This window comes from Ovis canadensis, chromosome 14, assembly GCF_042477335.2.
Source record: "Ovis canadensis isolate MfBH-ARS-UI-01 breed Bighorn chromosome 14, ARS-UI_OviCan_v2, whole genome shotgun sequence".
In the NCBI taxonomy this organism is placed as follows: Eukaryota; Metazoa; Chordata; class Mammalia; order Artiodactyla; family Bovidae; genus Ovis; species Ovis canadensis.
The window spans coordinates 70,838,624-70,858,267 of record NC_091258.1 but is presented as its reverse complement, the minus strand read 5'-3'; the positions used below and the strand labels follow the sequence as shown (position 1 = coordinate 70,858,267).

General features: G+C 42.6%; 1 protein-coding gene across 1 annotated transcript; it reads right to left on the bottom strand.

The window, feature by feature from the left end:
* Positions 1-3,116: 3,116 nt before the first annotated feature.
* LOC138419591 (zinc finger protein 420-like) lies at positions 3,117-9,371 on the bottom strand. Its single transcript, XM_069552449.1, has 3 exons — positions 9,338-9,371; positions 8,228-8,323; positions 3,117-4,720 (listed from the first exon to the last, which is right to left on the bottom strand). Exons 1-3 carry the CDS (start codon positions 9,369-9,371, stop codon positions 3,117-3,119), a joined length of 1,734 nt encoding a protein of 577 aa, XP_069408550.1.
* Positions 9,372-19,644: the final 10,273 nt, after the last annotated feature.

The window sequence follows — 19,644 nt, the reverse complement described above, 5'->3', positions numbered from 1 at the left end:
TCCTAATTTCCCCTACTTCTCTAAGGTCCCAAGACTGAACTACATGCCAATGAGAATCTCAGAACCTATGCCTCCCCATGTTGATCTCTCATAAGGGGAATCTTTTCACCAGTTGAACGTCACTCATTCAGGTTCAGAATTCATCATGCTCTACAGAAAGCCAGGATACAGACAAGGGAGACAAGGTTCTGGGACACAAGGGAGAAGTGATCTAAAGAGCCGGTCCTCACTATGATAAGAAAAGGAAAAAATAAGAAGTTGATAACAATCTCCCCAGGCAGAAAAATTAGAAGCAGAGAACGAAAGGTTTGCAGGTTCCCTACGTTCAAGCATTTTAGGGGGAAAAGCAGACGCAGCCCCAAACCCAGGACAGAACTGTCATTTCCTCCTCTTCTTCCTCCTGCTCTGTCTTCTCTGAGGATGTGATGTAGCAAACACATCTCTGCATATTGAAAGAATACCTTCAAATGCAACTGCACATCTCTTTAACCTGCAACTAATTCACCTTCAGACAGAAGGACCTTGAAAAGCTGAGAAGACCCACCTCTCCTGTCCTGTCTCAGGAGAGATTCAGGAACAATTGCTTCCTACCTGGAGACCAGTCTTTCAACTTACTTCTTGATTGTTCTCTCCTCAGAGAGAGCTCGTAATCCTCTGCTCACACAGATGATGTGAGCTGACTGATTTCCCTGGTCCAAATCCAGCTAGACCATCCCTGCAGCCTCACCTCAGACTGAAGCTAGGCCTCAGCTCTCACAGATGGACCAGGAGCCACGTCCTAAACCCGGGCCTCTCCTTAGAGTCCCCTGGAGCACTTCCTACACACCGCACTGATCCTCCCACAGGACCAAGACAGAACTCTGTGGGGAGGTTATCGCTTAACACTGGTCAGGTGATCTTGATAGGAAACCAGGTTGAAACCACTTACAAGGTTCTTTCTGAACCATTTCAGTGAATATGAACCCCTCGAGGTCAGGTCCCCACTCTAAGAAGTTATAAATCTGCAGGTCTGAAGAGGGCTCATGAATGTTTCTTCAGCAAGTTCCCTGTTTATTTTGATGCTTCTCCCCCAAGACCCACACTCAGGAGCCCTGAGCTTCAGCCCTCACACTCAGCACACCTAAGACCTCTCAGGAGAGGAGGTTCTAGGGCAGGAATTTCTTAGGTCAAGCTTAGGAACCAAGCAGAGAAAGCTCCAGTACTCGGGGTTCAGGCCTTTCTAAGAGACCTTGGTTGAAATGCTGTGGACTCGCCAGGCTGAGTATGGATCGGTCCATTCAATCCAAGAGGAGCAGGAATCTAGAGCTCTGAGGGTGTCACTGAAGGAGGGCCTGTGCAGTAGACCCTGGGGTTCAGCACGACTACTGGTCTCAAGGTGGGTGGTCATCTAGTGTAGGTGTTCACAGGACTGGCTGGTGTGAGTTCAAGGACCTGCAGGCTGCCTGCTCCCCAGACAGACGCTGAGGCAGCAACAGCATGGAGTAGTTCAGGTAAACTCTCAACAGTACTCTCTATGATCCTTCCTAGAACCATCACAATGTCCCAGCAGTTACAGAGAAGTTGGGGGTGGGGGGAGTACAATGGAGAAATGATGGGAAATATCCAATTATTCAATTATTTGAGGCTTTAAGGCAGGATGGAAACTAATTGTTACAGATATCATCCCTCTGTGCTAACAAAGAGTTTATTGTTAGGTATTTTCCCTTCAACCTTAAATCGGTAGGTTGACAATTCATTACACACCAACTTCATCACAAGAAACCGTCCAGTTTTATTAACATGTTATATCACACAGTCAGAATAAAACCTTTTCCAACCCACTATTTAACAGAATAAAATACAGATTACAAGCATAAACTATGATATTCATTCCTCTGATACAATGATCTGAGCACTGTGATTCCTATGGTTACAAAATGGAGGTGAATTGTTTATGAAATAAAACATACACTAATTACATGACTTTTCTGTGACTGATTTCCATACATTTCTAGGGGATCAGAGATGTCTTTATTTGAAACATGTCAACTAATATTCATGACTTCTGTTGATTTATAAAGATATATCAAGATTTCAGTGAACTGTCATTGTATTTTACTTAAAAAGCAAGTGACATAACTATTGAAAATGTACATCTTACTTTAATATGTGGAATTACTCCCTGAACACTTACCTCATGGTGACCTACTGGGATGTTTGACATGAATGACTAACACCTCCATTTAGATATACATGTTACATTCCTGGGTCCTTAATCTTCTAATGCAGAATAAATACAAATGATTTCTCCCTAGGATTGAAGGCCTTGTCTCACCTTTGAGATATTAACCACCAAAAACATAACTTAGCCTACACACTAGAAATGAAGAATAGCAGCATGGAGTAATTTGAGAGTTGAATCACTTTGATTTTGGTTTTCAAACAACCACAAATCATGTCAATAGAAACAAAGATATATTGCTACTATTTGTACATTTCTAAATACCAACTTTCATCTTGTGATCCATACTAACATATCAATTTTCGATTTGTTTTAACTATGGATTACTATCTACAATACTTCTCCTGAAGAGGAACTTCAAAAAACAGAATTGATGAAATGGTTTCTATCTGCGGGCTTCCCTGATAGCTCAGTTGGTAAAAATCCACCTCCCACTCCACTATTCTGGCCTGGAAAATTCCATGGACACAGTCCATGGAGTTGCAAAGAGTTGGAAGCAACGGAGCGACTTTCACTTTTTCTAGTGTGCAATTTCTGATATTTATTTAGATTTAATTTTTATTAAATACTTTTCTATATTTTCTTTATGTCATTCCTTATCTTCCTTAAATAAATGGTCTTGTATTTTCTGAAGTGTATGTTTAGGACAAACTTCTTCCATCACTTATTAGTAGGGTTTCTCTCCAGTACGTGCTCTCTGTCTAATAAGGTGAGAGCTCAGATTAAAGCCTTTGCCACTTCTCCAGTAGGAATTCTCTGATGTTGAGTAAGACGTGAGTGCTTGATGAAGGTTTTTCCACATTCTTTACATTTCTAAGGTTTCTCTACAGTATGAATTCTCTGATGGTGAGTAAGACATGAGTGCTTTGAAGGCTTTTCCACATTCTTTACATTTCTAAGGTTTCTCTCCAGTATGAATTCTCTGATGGTAAGTTAGACCTGAGTGCCTGCTAAAGTCTTTGCCACAATCCTTACATTTATAAGGCCTCTCCCCAGTATGAATTCTCTGGTGTTGAGTAAGATGTGAGTACTGACTGAAGGCTTTTCCGCATTCTATACATTTATAAGGCTTCTCTCCAGTGTGAATTCGGTGGTGTTGCGTAAGAGTTGAGTACTGACTGAAGGCTTTTCCACATTCTTTACATTTATAAGGCTTCTCTCCAGTATGAATTCTCTGGTGTTGAGTAAGAGATGAGTGGTAACTGAAGGCTTTTCCACACTCTTTACATTTATAAGATTTCTCTCCAGTATGGATTACTTGATGTTTATTAAGACCTGAGTGGTATCTAAACGCTTTGCCACAGTCCTCACATTTATAAGGCCTCTCTCCAGTATGAATTCTCTGATGGCTAGTAAGATGTGAGTGCATCCTAAAGTCTTTGCCACAAAACTTACATTTATAAGGCCTCTCCCCAGTATGAATACTCTGGTGTTCAATAAGAGTTGAGTAGTGACGGAAGGCTTTTCTGCATTCTTTACATTTATAAGGCTTCTCTCCAGTATGAATTCGCTGGTGTTCAGTAAGAGTTGAGTTCTGACTAAAGGATTTCCCACATTCTTTGCATTTATAAGGCTTCTCTCCAGTATGAATTCGCTGGTGTTGAGTAAGGTTTGAGTACTGACTAAAGGCTTTTCCGCATTCTATACATTTATAAGGCTTCTCTCCAGTATGAATTCGCTGGTGTTCAGTAAGAGTTGAGTTCTGACTAAAGGATTTCCCACATTCTTTGCATTTATAAGGCTTCTCTCCAGTATGAATTCGCTGGTGTTGAGTAAGAGATGAGTGGTAACTGAAGGCTTTTCCGCATTCTTTACATTTATAAGATTTCTCTCCAGTATGGATTACTTGATGTTTAGTAAGACATGACTGCTGTCTAAACGCTTTGCCACAATCCTCACATTTATAAGGCCTCTCTCCAGTATGAATTCGCTGGTGTTGAATAAGAGTTGAGCAGTAACTGAAGCCTTTTCCACATTCTTTACATTTATAAGGTTTCTCTCCTGTATGAATTCTCTGGTGATCAGTAAGACATGACTTCCGATTAAAGGCTTTGCCACACTCTGTACATTTATAAGGCCTCTCCCCAGTGTGAATGCGCTTATGTCGACTAAGGTTTGAGTAACACATAAATGCTTTATCACATTCTTTACATTCATAAGGTTTCTTGCCAGTGTGGATTTGCTGATCTTGACTAAGCTCTGAATTCTGATTAGAGGTGTTACCACACTCTGTATATTTGGAAGATTTCCATCCTGAATGAATTTTCCTGTGACTACTTAGACTGGATGAGTTAGTAAAGGCTTTCTCACATTTCGTACACTTGTAACTTTTCTGCGGATTCTGAATACTCTGCTGTTGAGTGAGATTTGAAGACTGATTAGAGACATCACCATATTCACAATTGTAAGTCTTCTCTCCAGTATGTGTACTCTCATTTAGTGCAGAAGTTGATGTTTGGTAAAAGATATTCCTCCATGTACTATTTTTAGAGTCTTTGTCTGAAGATTGAGGTCCCTGATATTTCATAGGGTGAGAGTCTTGTTCAGTTGTACACCCAGTTTCATTGCATGAATGGCTTCTCACTCCATCATAAATATTCTTGCAATTATTAGGGGTAGAGCTCTTACTTAAGGCCTGTCTCGTGTTATTACACGTGAGAAGTTGTTCCGTATTAACCGTATCATGATGTGTATTCAACAATGGTGGTGGGATTAACTCTCTTCCATTAATATCAACATTACACATTTTGGAATGGAGAGAAATTGTCTGTTGGTGGAAGAATAATGACCCCTTGTTCACAGATCCCTCAAGCTGGTTATATTGTGAGTTTTCCCCATCGTTTTTCAATTTCTGGTTTTCAGACGTGCTTGAATGTATGTGTAATCGAAGCCTGTGTTCAGAGTGGTTTGCATGAGTATTTGCAGTAGAGACTGGATGACTTTCCAGATTTTCCACATTTCCCTTCAGAGAATGTGTATGTTTCAAAAACTGCTTTAAGCCTTTGGTTGAACAGATACACTTTTCTGCAGCTGTTGATAACTGAAGTGGGTGTTTTCCACAGTTTGACTCATATTGCTCATTTCTTATGGCAGTAATGTCCCCATTGTGTGAAACTGTCTTGGTTTCTTTCTGTCCATATAAACATCTTCTCGGTCTTTCACATACCCCCATATATTCCCGGACTTTCATTAAGTGTTCGTTTCCAAGGTAAGCTCTTTCATATATTCCTAGGTTTGCTTTTTGGATTAAGTTTTCTAATCTTGGATTCTTTGACATCAAACCACGGGTGTTGTGAGAGGACACAGCTGAAAGATATCAAATGAAAGTTTTCTTATCTACTATTCCTATCTATTGGGGCTGATGTGAGCTCATCTGGGACAGAAGGGGAGCCTCATTCTCTGTGGGAAGAGAACACGGCAACAGCCTGTGGCAGCAGGACAGAGTGAGACCTGTACACAGGGTACTGATGCCAGCCCTGCCCACCCAGCCTGAAAGGGTATCTGTTGCTGCAGACAAAGGCTGGGTGCTGAAATGTGGGGTCTGGAGAGCATAGCCAGGCAGAGGACTGCTGTGGGCTGTGAGGAGACATCCTGAGGGGCCAGGGGTGAGGGAGGAGCTCTATAACTAGAATGTATATGAGGAAGCCTGACCACCAGAGAGCAGAGCACCTTTGTTGACTGATGCCCAAAGGGAAGACCCACCATTGCAGCCCCTCTCCCCCTGTGCTGGCCCCTCCTCTCCCAGCACTACGAAGGGCCACCACCCAGGTGGGCTCTATTGAGCTCCAGCCACAGCCTCCCCCCATGCACCTCCTCCACAATCAGAAGACTCCTGTGCTCTGGGGCAGCTTCTGCAGCAGACACCTGTGGGTGGCCCACACACATAGAAGGAGCTGAAAGCTCAGCTGATCCCCAGGGTTAAGGAAGGAAAACTTAAGTCTCTCCTCACGGTTACACAAACCATGCTTTTATACCTGCAACTGGCTTTGTCAACTCAGCCCCTACAGAGCATCTGAATGGATAACCAGGGCTCCCACAGACATGGGAGGTGTAGCTTTAGCAGCTGTAGACTTTGTGGGGATGTATACTAGGGGGAAGGGCCAGGCTAGAGTCTGAGCTGCCCCCAGAGCACCACAGCAGGTCCAGCTCCATGAATGCAATTCTGGGACCTGAGTTCACTGGATCTCTGCTGGTGTTCCAGTGAAAACAACATCTGAGGAGGCACATCTCTCTGCTTTCACAAACAGTTTATGTAAATCCCTAAAAGTGAAAGCTGCTGGCACCAGAGCAATGTGCCAACATGCCCATGGTTGAAGGCAGGCCGATGCAGTGCCAACATGCGGTCACATGAGACTCACACAGTGCATGAGCACACGCCAAGGTGAACAATCCCAGAGGAGCAATGCTTAGTGGCTTCTCTCCCAGTAGGAGTTCTCCAATCTTACCTGCCTTGACTACAGATCAGAATCAGAGGGAAGAAACACATCTGGGCTCTTCTCCACAAACCAAGAAGCAGACCCCACCCCGAGAGACCAGTGAAAACCATAGAGCCAAGGGGAAGCTCCCCTCAATATTTTGGGGAGGCATGGGTCACAATAACAGCAATCAAAGCCCAGATCAAGGGTATAAGGGTACAAGCCTGTGGACCAACCTCACCCCCTAGGGGGAAGACAACAGAGCAAGAGGAGCTAGGATCCTGCAGCCTGCAGAACAGACCACAAACACAGAAAATTTGACAAAATGGGACGACAAAGAAGTATGGTGTAGAGGAAGGAGCAAGACAAAAAGCTACAAGAACCACTAAATGAAGAAGAGACAGGCAGTATAATGATTACTCTTCCACTTCAGTCATCTTAAATGCTGATGCCGCTAGATGCCTCTAATTCTTTAATCCACTTTTTATTTTAGCACGTTCTATATGATGTTTCAATATAAAAATCATAAATGATACTGACATAGGTCTAATCAGAAAGCGAGGACACGTAGGAGAAAATCTGTGGAAGTTGATAACAAGATTCATTAAATAAAGAAGCAGTTCTTGAGAAATTCAGAAAAGAGACTTTCAAAGTATGGTGCGAACACTATCAATGCTCTGTGGAGATCGAATTGGGAAGGAAATCTTAAAAAGCGTAGATATCTATATGTAAAATGAATTCTTTTTGCAGTACAACATTGTAAATGAGTTATACTCCAATAAGAACGTTTTAAAAAGATTCTATTATCTAAACATTATAATAGTTTGAAACCATTAAAAATATGGTAGAAAACGTTTTAAGCTCTTATGCCAATTTATTTGAAAATTTTTTGAGTTAATTGAATATATTTAAGTCTTTTCAGTTCAGTTCAGTTCAGTTAAGCCTTTTAGCATTGAGGAATTGGGGCAGATACACTTAACATTTCATATGAGTTCATATGAAGAAAACAGAAACTTTGAAGTAATCCTGAGATTGGCATTCTTTCTCTTTAGGGAGGTTTTGGTTTATACAGTGAAGAAATTACTTGAATTTAACATTTATAAGATCATATTTGTAGCTTCCAGTGTTTTAGAAATTATAAGTCAGAAACAAACAAACAAACAAACTCTGCCCCAGTATTCCTAGAACTTTGGCAGTATGTCCTCAATTCCGCTCACACACTGTCATCTAGAGGTAGAAGCTTTAATAGGACCGTCTTAGAGTTATTCAGAAATGTTCAGCTTTCTGAGGGGCCCCCTGCCCCCACGAAATGGAATAGTAATCGATTCATGCAGGTTGTCACAGGCCAAGAAAAGGGTTTCAGTTCTCACTGTGATTGAAAAAAGTAATCACTGGAGATGAATTCAGGAATGATTTAAAGGGACAGAATGGGGCAGGTGATATCCGCCTATGACAGCAACAGAAAGAAACCCAGACTTCTCTAAAACCATTTCCACTGAAGCAGATCTTCCCAAACCACATGACAAAGATGAATTCTTCACTAATCCTTGGACCTGTCGTGGAGTGGTCGGCTCCATCCATTGACCCCTACCTGTGTATACGGCTGGTGTCTCCAGTCTCCTTACATCCCAGGGATTCTTCATTTGCTCCAGAAAGGTGACCAGGTCTGGCTTAGAGACCACAAGACCTGATATCAGGAAAAGGAATATTCGTTTTACAAGAGATTCATCAGTTTCCAATCTAATATGTATTCAAGTGAGAAGAAAAGGCACATGTGCTAAGTCGCGCCAGTCACGTCTGACTCTTTGCCACCCTATAGACTGTAGCCTGCCAGGGTCCTCTGTCCATGGGAGTGTCCAGGCACAAGTACTGAGTGGGTTGCCATGTCCTCCTCCAGGAGTTCTTCCCAACCCAGGGATCAAACCCATTTCTTTGATGTCTCCTGAATTGGCAGGCAGGTTCTTTACCACTAGTGCCACCTGGGAAGCCCAGAGAAGGCATGGTAGAATGTTAATAGAGCCTAGAACTAAAGTATTTGGGGACATAATTTCCTAAGCTGTATTAACATTCCCTGGTAGCTCAGCTGGTAAAGAAGCCACCTGCACTGTGGGAGACCTGTGTTTGATGCCTGGGTTAGGAAGATCCTCTGGAAAGGGAACGGCTACCCACTCCACTATTATGCCCTGGAGAATTCCATGGACTATTCCATAGGCTCGCAAAGAGTCAGACATGACTGTTACCTTGCTCATTACATTATTACATTATTAACATTCTAGAGAAGGCATGGTTGAATGTTAATATAGCCTAGAAAGTTATATCCCCCAATACTTTATCGAAGCACTTTTCTAACTAACAAATACATAAAGAAAAGATCTTGAGATTCTAGTCAAGTACTACTAAGGCCAAAGTCAGTAAGCGGGAGAAATCTGATTTATAAAGGAGAGTGGCACCCTTTTATACCACAGAACCTACAGAATTACCAATCACCTAGAAGAAGGAGGCAGATTCCATCAAGGAAAAGTTAGAATCATAATGAATCATCATGAAGTCTTCTTTCTCAACTCATAAATATCCATTTTCCCATAGAAAGCAGGGATCTGAAACTATTATAAGGAGCAGAAGATTCTAGGAGACATTCTAGAAATGCAGGAACCAAAACCCAGTGGGTAGAGAAGGGATTCTGGAAGGCAGTTATCCTCACCCAAGGAGGCCAGGTTCCTGTAGTTCTCTAACATCACGTCCCTGTACAATTCTCGCTGCCCGAGGTCCAGGCATTCCCACTCCTCTTCAGTGAAGTCTATGGCCACATCCTGGAATGTCAGCCGTCCCTGAAATGCAAAGTACAGGTGCCATGTGGCCATGGGAAGACTTCCTAATGTGACCCAAGAGGAAACCAGCAAGAGAAATGGTTTTGATTTAGGAGAATGTCTGGTGTTACACAAGAATATAATTTTTACACAGTACTATTTTCTACCACATTTTTAACCCCAAGAAAAGAGGATGAGATACGATCCATGAACCACTACAGAAGTTATTCTGATTTGAAAGAGAAATCATATGATCAGATCAACATTGGCATAGTTATTTCTGAGTGTTGTACTCAGTTGACAGACGATCAACTGTCTATCAAAAGAAACAGGAAATATTTTTACAAAGCACTTCCTGATCCAAATGTTCTGGAGTGGGCTCAGTGTGCCACATTTTTCACAAGCTTATTTGAACGAGTAACGTGGAAAATTCTGCTCCATGAGTGACAATGTGTGAACAGCAACGAGGAAGAATAGTAAGGAAAGAATTCACATTTAACTTTGAACTTTAAGTGCTTTACAGATTTTACAGGTCTGATAGGATAGTAATCTCGGCAGCAAGAATCATTTTAACAATCTGGTATAGACTACTTTCTGACAGTTTTCAGAGACTTGAATGTATAACAGGAATAATTTAAAGTCAATAATGTTGCTGTATCATCTTTTGGCAAATGTTTTAACGAACATTCTTTAAATGACAACTTAAGGGACGGGGGAGCCTGGTGGGTTGCCGTCTATGGGGTCGCACAGAGTCGGACACGACTGGAGCGACTTAGCAGCAGCAGCAACTTTTACTTCAGTTTGTGACTCTAGACTTTAATCAAACACAGACAAATGCACAGAGCTAACTCTCATGAAAGTTTATAGAAATTTCTGTATTTGTAAATAATGCTAAAAAGAAGAAAAGTGTTAGTCACTCAGTCCTGTCCTACTCTTACCAACCCCAGGGACTGTAGCTTGCCACGCTTCTCTGCCCATGGGATCTCAAGGCACGAATACTGGAGTGGGTAGCTATTCCCTGCTTCACGGAATCTTCAAAAAAGAAAAACAAAAAATCAATCAAATGATGTTAACATGTTCATGCATACAGACATACACTAAAATGGGACTGTGTACTTATTAAGAGACAAATTCTCATGTCAATAAAATCAGGATAATTTTTAACTGACTGAAAATGTACATAAATATTTGAGGATGATATTGTTAGGTAGGTAGAATAGGGAAAAGGAGTCCAAAATGGCGGTGGCTAAAAGTCAAGGAAGGTCAAAGAGGGTCCAAGGACCAGGAATGGGATGCCACTGCCTTCTCCTGAAAAAACAGCACTCTGGGCTAAACCCAATTTGCATAGGGCAGGCCCAGGTAGAGGGAAAAACATATAAAAGCAGGAGCCAAAGTGCTTTCTCTCTTTCTCTCCCGCGTTCTTGCGCTCTTCCTCTCTTTCTCCCTCCCTCCTGCACTCCTCCAATCTCTTCTCTACAAGTCCTTGGGTTGGCATGCCCTCACGCTTCAAGGATGGATTCTCCTGCTATCTTCTAAATAAAATAGAGCTGTAACACTGATTTGCCTAAGCTAAAACACGGTTTGTCCAAGACCCAAGAGCTGTGATGCGCCAAGGGCTTTAATGTCTGTCACTCCAAATCTTTGTTGTGACGAGACAAAGTACCGAGGTACATACACTCATGTGACAATATTATTTTAATTTTTTAAAATAGACTAGGCTGCAGACATACACAGTGATTAAAAAAATAGACAGCTTTGGTTCTGAATTTTTTAATTACCTCAAAAAACTACCATTTGCATGGAACTATATTTTAAAAATTAGCACAGCTGAACATAGATAAGCAGTAATATGATTCTTGTAAACATTTTGGAAAATACCGAAATGTGATGAGACTCTATCTATCTGTGATGTGAGAGTGGAGTGTACTGGAAATGATCAGACCTGGGCTTGAGTGATGAAAATCCCCACTCCCAAATCCCAGCATCTCTAGTAAACACACAGGAGTGTTGTCAACTACAAATCAGCACTTTCCAAAAGCATTGCCAGCGACTGAACAAGACCTTTTAGAACTAACACCCAAAAAAGATGTCCTCTTCATTATAGGGGACTGGAATGCAAAAGTAGGAAGTCAAGAAACACCTGCAGTAGCAGGCAAATTTGGCCTTGCAATGCGGAATGAAGCAGGGCAAAGACTAATAGAGTTTTGCCAAGAAAATGCACTGGTCATAGCAAACACCCTCTTCCAACAACACAAGAGAAGACTCTACACATGGACATCACCAGATGGTCAACACCAAAATCAGATTGATTATATTCTTTGCAGCCAAAGATGGAGAAGCTCTATACAGTCAATAAAAATGAGACCAGGAGCTGACTGTGGCTCAGATCATGAACTCCTTATTACCAAATTCAGAGTGAAACTGAAGAAAGCAGGGAAAATGACTAGACCATTCAGGTATGACCTAAATCAAATCCCTTATGATTTTACAGTGGAAGTGAGAAATAGACTTAAGGGCCTAGTTCTGATAGAGTGCCTCATGATCTATGGAATGAGGTTCATGATATTGTACAAGAGACAAGGATCAAGACCATCCCCATGGAAAAGGAATGCAAAAAAGCGAAATGGCTGTCTCGGGAGCCTTACAAATAGCTGTGAAAGAAGGGAAGAGAAAAGCAAAGGAGAAAAGGAAAGATATAAGCATCTGAATGCAGAGTTCCAAAGAATAGCAAGAAGAGATTAAGAAAGCCTCCTTCAGAGATCATTGCAAAGAAATAGAGGAAAACAACAGAATGGGAAAGACGAGAGATCTCTTCAAGAAAATCAGAGATACCAAGGGAACATTTCATGCAAACATGGGCTTGATAAAGGACAGAAATGGTATGGACCTACAGAAGCAGAAAATATTAAGAAGAGGTGGCAAGAATCCACAGAAGAACTGTACAAAAAAGATCTTCACGACCTGGATAATCAAGATTGTGTGACCACTCATCTAGAGCCAGACATCCTGGAATGTGAAGTCAAGTGGGCCTTAGAAAGCATCCCTATGAACAAAACTAGTGGAGGTGATGGAATTCCAGTTGAGCTGTTTCAAATGAAAGATGATGCTGTGAAAGTGCTGCACTCAATATGCCAGCAAATTTGGCCACAGGACTGGAAAAGGTCCGTTTTCATTCATCTCCCAAAGAAAGGCAATGCCAAAGAATGGTCAAACTACCGCACAATTGCACTCATCTCACATGCTAGTTAAGTAATGCTCAAAATTCTCCAAGCCAGGCTTCAGCAATACTCGAACAGTGAACTTCCTGATGTTCAAGCTGGTTTTGGAAAAGGCAAAGGAACCAGAGATCAAATTGTCAACATCCGATGGATGATGGAAGAAGCTAGAGAGTTCCAGAAAAAAACACCTATTTCTGCTTTATTGACTATGCCAAAGCCTTTGACTGTGTGGATCAAAATAAACCTTGGAAAATTCTGAAAGAGATGGGAATACCAGACCACCTGACCTGCCTCTTAAGGAAATCGGTATGCACGTCAGGAAGCAACAATTAGAACTGGACTTGGAACATCAGACTGGTTCCAAATAGGAAAAGGAGTGCGTCAAGACTGTATATGTCACCCTGCTTATTTAACCTCTATGCAGAGAACATCATGAGAAACGCTGGACTGAAGAAACACAAGCTGGAGTCAAGATTGCCAGGAGAAATATCAATAACGTCAGATATGCAGATGACACCACCCTTATGGCAGAAAGTGAAGAGGAACTAAAAAGCCTCTTGATGAAAGTGAAAGAGGAGAGCGAAAATGTTGGCTTAAATCTCAACATTCAGAAAACAAAGATCATGGCATCCGGTCCCATCACTTCATGAGAAATAGATGGGGAAACAGTGGAAATAGTCTCAGACTGTATTCTTTGGGGCTCTAAAATCACTGCAGATGGTGACTGCAGCCATGAAATTAAAAGACTCTTACTCCTTGGAAGAAACGTTATGACCAACCTAGATAGCATATTTAAAAGCAGAGACATTACTTTTCTGACTGAGGTTCGTCTAGTCAAGGCTATGGATTTTCCTGTGGTCATGTATGGATGTGAGAGTTGGACTGCGAAGAAGGCTGAGTGCTGAAGAATTGATGCTTTTGAACTGCGGTGTTGGAGAAGACTCTTGAGAGTCCCTTGGACTGCAAGGAGATCCAACCAGTCCATTCTGAAGGAGATCAGCCCTGGGATTTCTTTGGAAGGAATGATGCTAAAGCTGAAACTCCAGTGCTTTGGCCACCTCATGTAAAGAGTTGACTTATTGGAAAAGACTCTGATGCTGGGAGGGATTGGGGGCAAGAGGAGAAGTGGACGACAGAGGATGAGATGGCTGGATGTCATCACTGACTCGATGGACGTGAGTCTAAGTGAACTCCGGGAGTTGTTGATGGATAGGGAGGCCTGGCAGGCTGTGATTCAAGCGGTTGCAAAAAGTCAGAGACGGCTGAGTTGACTGAACTGAACTGAGCAACAACAAGGGCGTTTGCCATCTGCCTCTGGGAAGAATGAACCCTATGGTGCTGCAACTGACTTCAGTCCCCTAGTCGTAGTTTAGGGTGGATTGAGGCACTCTGCTCCAGGGAATCTGGTGGAACAGGTCTTTGGAGAGTCAGATATTTTCAGGAACTGCTTTCATGATCCCAATCCTTGCATCTCTTCATATCTAGAAAAGCACTAAACCACTAAATGACGATTCAGTTCCTCACGACTGGCCGGAAAACTTTTGTAAAGTAAGTGCTTGATTGCACTGAACTCCCCCTTCACTAAAGTCACATACTGACCTTCCCCCACTGGCTCTTTGGAGCAGTTTCTCAGAGTTCTCTGAGATGCTGTCTCCTGGGCTGCTGTCCTCATTTTGCCCCAAATAAAACTTAATGCACATCTCTCAAAGTGTGCATCTGTTTCAGCTGACAGTGTTTATTTCTCAAAGCAGAGTAACTAAGAAGATACGGCATTTCCTCATTAACTGTGATAGGCATATCCATCATTTTTCTTTCCAAGACCCTTGTTCAAGACAAAAAATTAAAAAATGAATTTCATAGCGTGGAAATCTCCCAGAAGCACCTGAACCAGTGAACATCGGAGGTCACGGGGTAAGAGTACATGTAAAAATGCATATCACTGCCAGGCTTCTTGGCAATATTAGGAAAAGCATGATCTCAATCTACCATGAAAAATGTCAGCTTTCTGCAAGTTCCACCTCCTGTATACGTCCCATGATCTGTAGCTTATAGTCCACTTAATTAGTATATTTTCCTTATCGGTATAGAGGCTTGTCTCTGCTACTTTAACTTCTGAAAAATTCTGGAATGCTGAGTTCATTCTATTAACAAGGGCACTTTCTTACTCCTGTTCCAGAGAGCTGAATTGCATCCACATGTAAATTCATCACGGCATTTCCCTGACTTCCCTAAGATCCTAACACCGAACCACATCCCAATGGGAATCTCAGATACCAGTGCCTCCCCGTATTGATCTCTCACAAAGGGAATGTATTCAACATTGAAAGTCACTATTTCATGTTGAGAATTCATCATGCTCTATAGAAAGCCAGGATACACACAATGGAGAAAATGCTCTAGAATATGAGCGAGACGAAACCTGAAGAGCTGGTTTTCACTATTTAAAATTAAAAAAAAAAAGGGGGGGGGGTGAATGAGAAGGTGATTGCAAGCACTCCAGGCAGAAAACTTAGAAGCAGAGAACTAAAGGTTTGCAGATTCTCAGTCCTGGCATGTCAGGAGGAAAAGCAGACACAGCCCCACACCCGGGACAGGACAATTACCTGAGAAGCTGCCATTTCCTCCTCTTCTTCCTCCTGCTCTGCGTCTTCTGTGGGGATATGACTTCTCAAACTCACATCTGCATGTTGAGAAAATACCTTCAAAAGCATCCATACAGCCGTTTAACCTGCAACTGCTGCAGTGAAAAAGAAGAAAACGTTTTCTTGTTTCTCTCACCCTTTTCGGAGCTCTTTGCTGACTTTCTCTGTTCCTGATCTGTACTGGGTAATCAAGACTAACCTGATATGCTAATCACATCCTGCTGCTCCACTCTATTGGCAGATCTTCCCAGCTAGTTCCTCTCCTTCCTTTTTGCACTACAGAGAGCAGGCCTCAGAACAATTCACCAGACACAATGGACCCTACTTCTGGGCTACCTGACTCAGCCTACCAGGGTTTTGAAAAAATGCAAGAGGAAGACCTGCATTCAGGAGCCCTGAGGGAAGCCTCACATTTGGCACATCTGAGACCTCAGGAAGGGAGGATTTAGGGCGGGAACTTCTAGAAGCAAAGGTGAACCTGATTCCCTGGCGAGGGGCTCTTTCTAGGATGGGTGTGGTGGTCCTCACCTGTGCCTGCGCCCTTGGGGAAGGGGAGGGGAGAGGTGAGTGGTGGGAATCACCTGGGGGTCTTGGGTTCCTGCCAGACTTTCTTGCAGACTTCTTCCCAAAGATCTCCCATGTCCTTAGTTGTTTTCACCCCTCTCTGCAGCCTGGGGACACACGTTTTCACAAAATGATTTGCATTGTGACCACCTCTCTGCAGCTGTGGCACCTCCAACTTCAGAGACCAGGAGCCTGGAGGTGTTTCCAACACAGCTTTCTTTGGAAATAAACCAGAGGCAACAGGAGGCCTGGCGAGCTGCAGTCTATGGGGTCACAAAGAGTAGGACAGGACTGAGCAGCTAAACTGAACTGAACTGAGCAGGACACGCTAGGTTAACAAGTGTGTGTGGGCAGAGACAAATGCCTTTGGAAATGATGCCCTAAATGCTATCTGATGACCAACCAAGGAAATCATGATCGGTGTTGTCGTTTAAGTTACATTAACATGAATTAACACGTGAGAGCCTTGTTCTACTTGCTGTGTGTGTGTTTTTCTAGGTTTTATGAATCAACTGCTACAGTTTGTTGTCTGTGCCATTTAGAGAGCTCTATTTTCTCACATCTTTAAAGTATAATGACTAAGGAAAAATTAAAGATAGAAGCATGTCCATCTTTCTAATATTATATATTCTAAAAAATATTCAGTGTGCATGCACCAGTACCAACTTTGTAGAAGATTTCGCTTCACAGCAGAGTTGAGAACAAGGTACAACGTTTCCCATACCCATATGACTCTTGTTTGCACACGTGGACAATCTCCCTACTTACCTTTCCCCACCAGAGTGAGCATTTGTTACCACTGATGAAGCTACAAGGACAGTAAATAAACTCTTTAGTTTACCCTTGTTTCTCTTTTCGGGACGTGCAATCCATACCTCTGGATAAATGTATAATAACATGTGTCCATCACAACAGTTTAACACAAATTATTTCACGGTCCTGAAAGTTTTCTAGATTTAGGATATTCATAATCCTTCCTTTGAAACCCATGGCAACCACAGACCTTTTAAATCTCTGTTATATTTCCTACTAGATTCCCAGGTGACTGAGTGGGAAGAACTTTCTACCTGCCGATGCAGGACATCCAGGTGATGCAGGTTCCATCCTTGGGTCAGGAAGATCCCCTGGAGGAAGAAAAGGAAACCCACTCTAGTATCCTTTCCTGGGAAATCTATGGACAGAGGAGCCTGGTGGGCTACAGCCCCTGGGCTCACAAAGATGCAGACACCACTGAGCACATATGAACATTTACCTACACCAAAGTGTCATATTGTAAAATTGCTACTTTCTGTAGCATTTTTGAATGGGCTTCTTTCACTTCATAAAATGCATGCCACGATTGTCCGTGTATTTTATGCCTTGAAACCTCAACATCCAAAAGCTTAAGAACCACCGTTGTGCCTATATTCCTGCTCAGTAAATAAGTTCATCAACACCATTTTTTTTGATTCCATGTATATCTGTTACGACAATATTTGTCCAAATATAGAGAACAGATGTGTGGACACGGCAGGAGAAGAGGGGGACAAACTGAAGAGCCTTCCTGACACACATACACTACCATGGCTGAAATGCTGGAGAAGACTCTTGCGAGGCCCTTGGACTGCACGGAAATCCAGCCAGTCCATCCTAAGGGAGATCAGTCCTGGGTGTTCATTGGAAGGACTGATGCTGAAGCTGAAACTCCAGTCCTTTGGCCACTTCATGTGAAAAGCTGACTCATTTGAAAAGCCCCTGATGCTGGGAATGATTGAAGTGGGGAGGAGTAGGGGACGACCGAGGATGAGATGCTTGGATGGCATCACCAACTCAGTGGACATGAGTTTGAGTAAACTCTGCGAGTTGGTGATGGACAGGGAGGCCTGGCGTGCTGCAGTCCATGGGGTCACAAACACTTGGACATGACGGAGCAAGTGAAATGAACTGAACTGATGGTTAAAACAGGTAGTTAGTGGGAATCTGCTGGATAGCACGGGGAGCTCAGCTTGGTGTTCTTGCTGACCAGAGGGGTGAAATGGAGATCACGGGAGGGAGGTTCAAGAGGGAGCAGATTCATGTATACTTATGGCTGATTGATGATGTCGTACAGCAGAAACTAACACAACATTGTAAAGCAATTATATTCCAATACAAAATACACATGCATCTCAAAAGGAAAAAAGCTAAACAGACGGGTCACCCAGCGGTGGAGTATCCATCTGACAGTTCGGGGGACGTGAGCTTGATCCCTGGTCCAGGAGTACTCCACATGCATTGGGGCAGCTAAGCCTGTGCGCCACAACTGCTGAGCCTGGGTGGGGCAACTTGCTCTTTTAGATGGGCAAGAGGCAAATGAAAGATGCTCACCAGCGCTAAACAATAAGAAATGCAAAACAAAGCTACAATGATGCGTCATCTCATGCCAGTCAGAATAACAATTAGCAAAGAGCCCACTATTAATATTGTAAACGCTGACGAGGCTTGGAGATCAGGGAACCTCCTGCATGGCTGGAGAGAATGTGAACTGGGGCAGTCACAGGGGGAGCACAGTGTGGAAGTTCCTTAAAAAATGTAACCTCTTAACATTTAAGGAAATGAATTCCATGAAAAATAGACAAAACAGATTAATTGACAAATTGACAAGTTTTGCAGTATTTAGTCAATCATCTGCAAGTCTAAAATGACCCGTTTTGATCTAGCCTTTCTAAATTCTCTAAGTTAAATGTGTACAAATACACATACACTCACATATTCCTTCTTGGTTTTCTCACTGCTAACGTGTATACCTTCAGATATTTATATATTGTATCCAATGTGTGTTATATAAATTATATGATGTATATATCTTCAGATATTTATATATTGCATTCAAAGTATGCCAAGGCCATGAGAAAAGAGTTCCTTTAAGCCTAGACAAGAAATTTGTGCTAAGAATTATACAGGGCAAGATTTTATAAATCTTGGTTCAGAACTTTCCCATCATGGCTTTTAATTATGCTTTTTGTGACTTTGTTAAATTGACATTTGCTTAAATGAGCCCCTGAAAAGTTTTACCTAACAGAAGAACAATGGACAATTGAGGCAGGTGAGTTTATGACTCTAGGTCCTGAGAGAATTCACGGGAAGCCTTGAGGGCCCCTGAGGAAGGTCAAGGCTAGAACCAGGCAGAGAAAGCTCCAGTACTTGAGGTCCAGGCCTTTCTAACGGGCCCTGGGTGAAGGGCTGTGGGCTCCCCAGGCTGAGTGTGGATCGGTCCATTCAAACCAGAGGAGCAGGATTCTGGTGAGCTCTGAGGGTGTCATCGAAGGGAGGCCTGTGAAGTAAACCCTGGGGTTTGGCAAGACTGCTGGTCTCCAGGAAGGGGGTCATCTAGTGGAGGTGCTCACAGGACTGGCTGGTGTGAGTTCAAGGACCTGCAGGCTGCCTGCTGCCTGGACAGACGCTGAGGCAGCAACAGCACGGAGCACTCAGGGAAGGTCTCAGCCGTACCCTGTATGATCCTTCTTATTCAAACCTTCACAATGTCCGAGTAGTTTCAAAATGGGAGAGGAGATACCACATAGAAACGGTGGGAAATATATGAATTCGTGAGAGTTTAACACCAGTAAGGAACTAATTTCTACAGATGCCACCCCCTGTGCTACAAATAGTTTCTTATAACGTTATCTTTCCTGCAACCTTAAACAGGTGGGAGACGTTAATGCTGGTGGTGCGTTCACCCTTCCTTCATTCCACATCAACTGTAACACTAAAAAATCATCCACTTTTATTAATGAACGTACATTAATTTTACACAGA

What these genes read in the sequence shown, in the direction of transcription:
- LOC138419591 (XM_069552449.1), bottom strand. Translation starts at nt 9,371, where the DNA reads ATGTTAGAGAACTACAGGAACCTGGCCTCCTTGG. An exon ending in CAGGAACCTGGCCTCCTTGG is followed by an intron (nt 8,324 to 9,337) that starts GTGAGGATAACT and finishes TCCTGATATCAG; the next exon opens with GTCTTGTGGTCTCTAAGCCA. An exon ending in GACACCAGCCGTATACACAG is followed by an intron (nt 4,721 to 8,227) that starts GTAGGGGTCAAT and finishes CTCAATCTTCAG; the next exon opens with ACAAAGACTCTAAAAATAGT.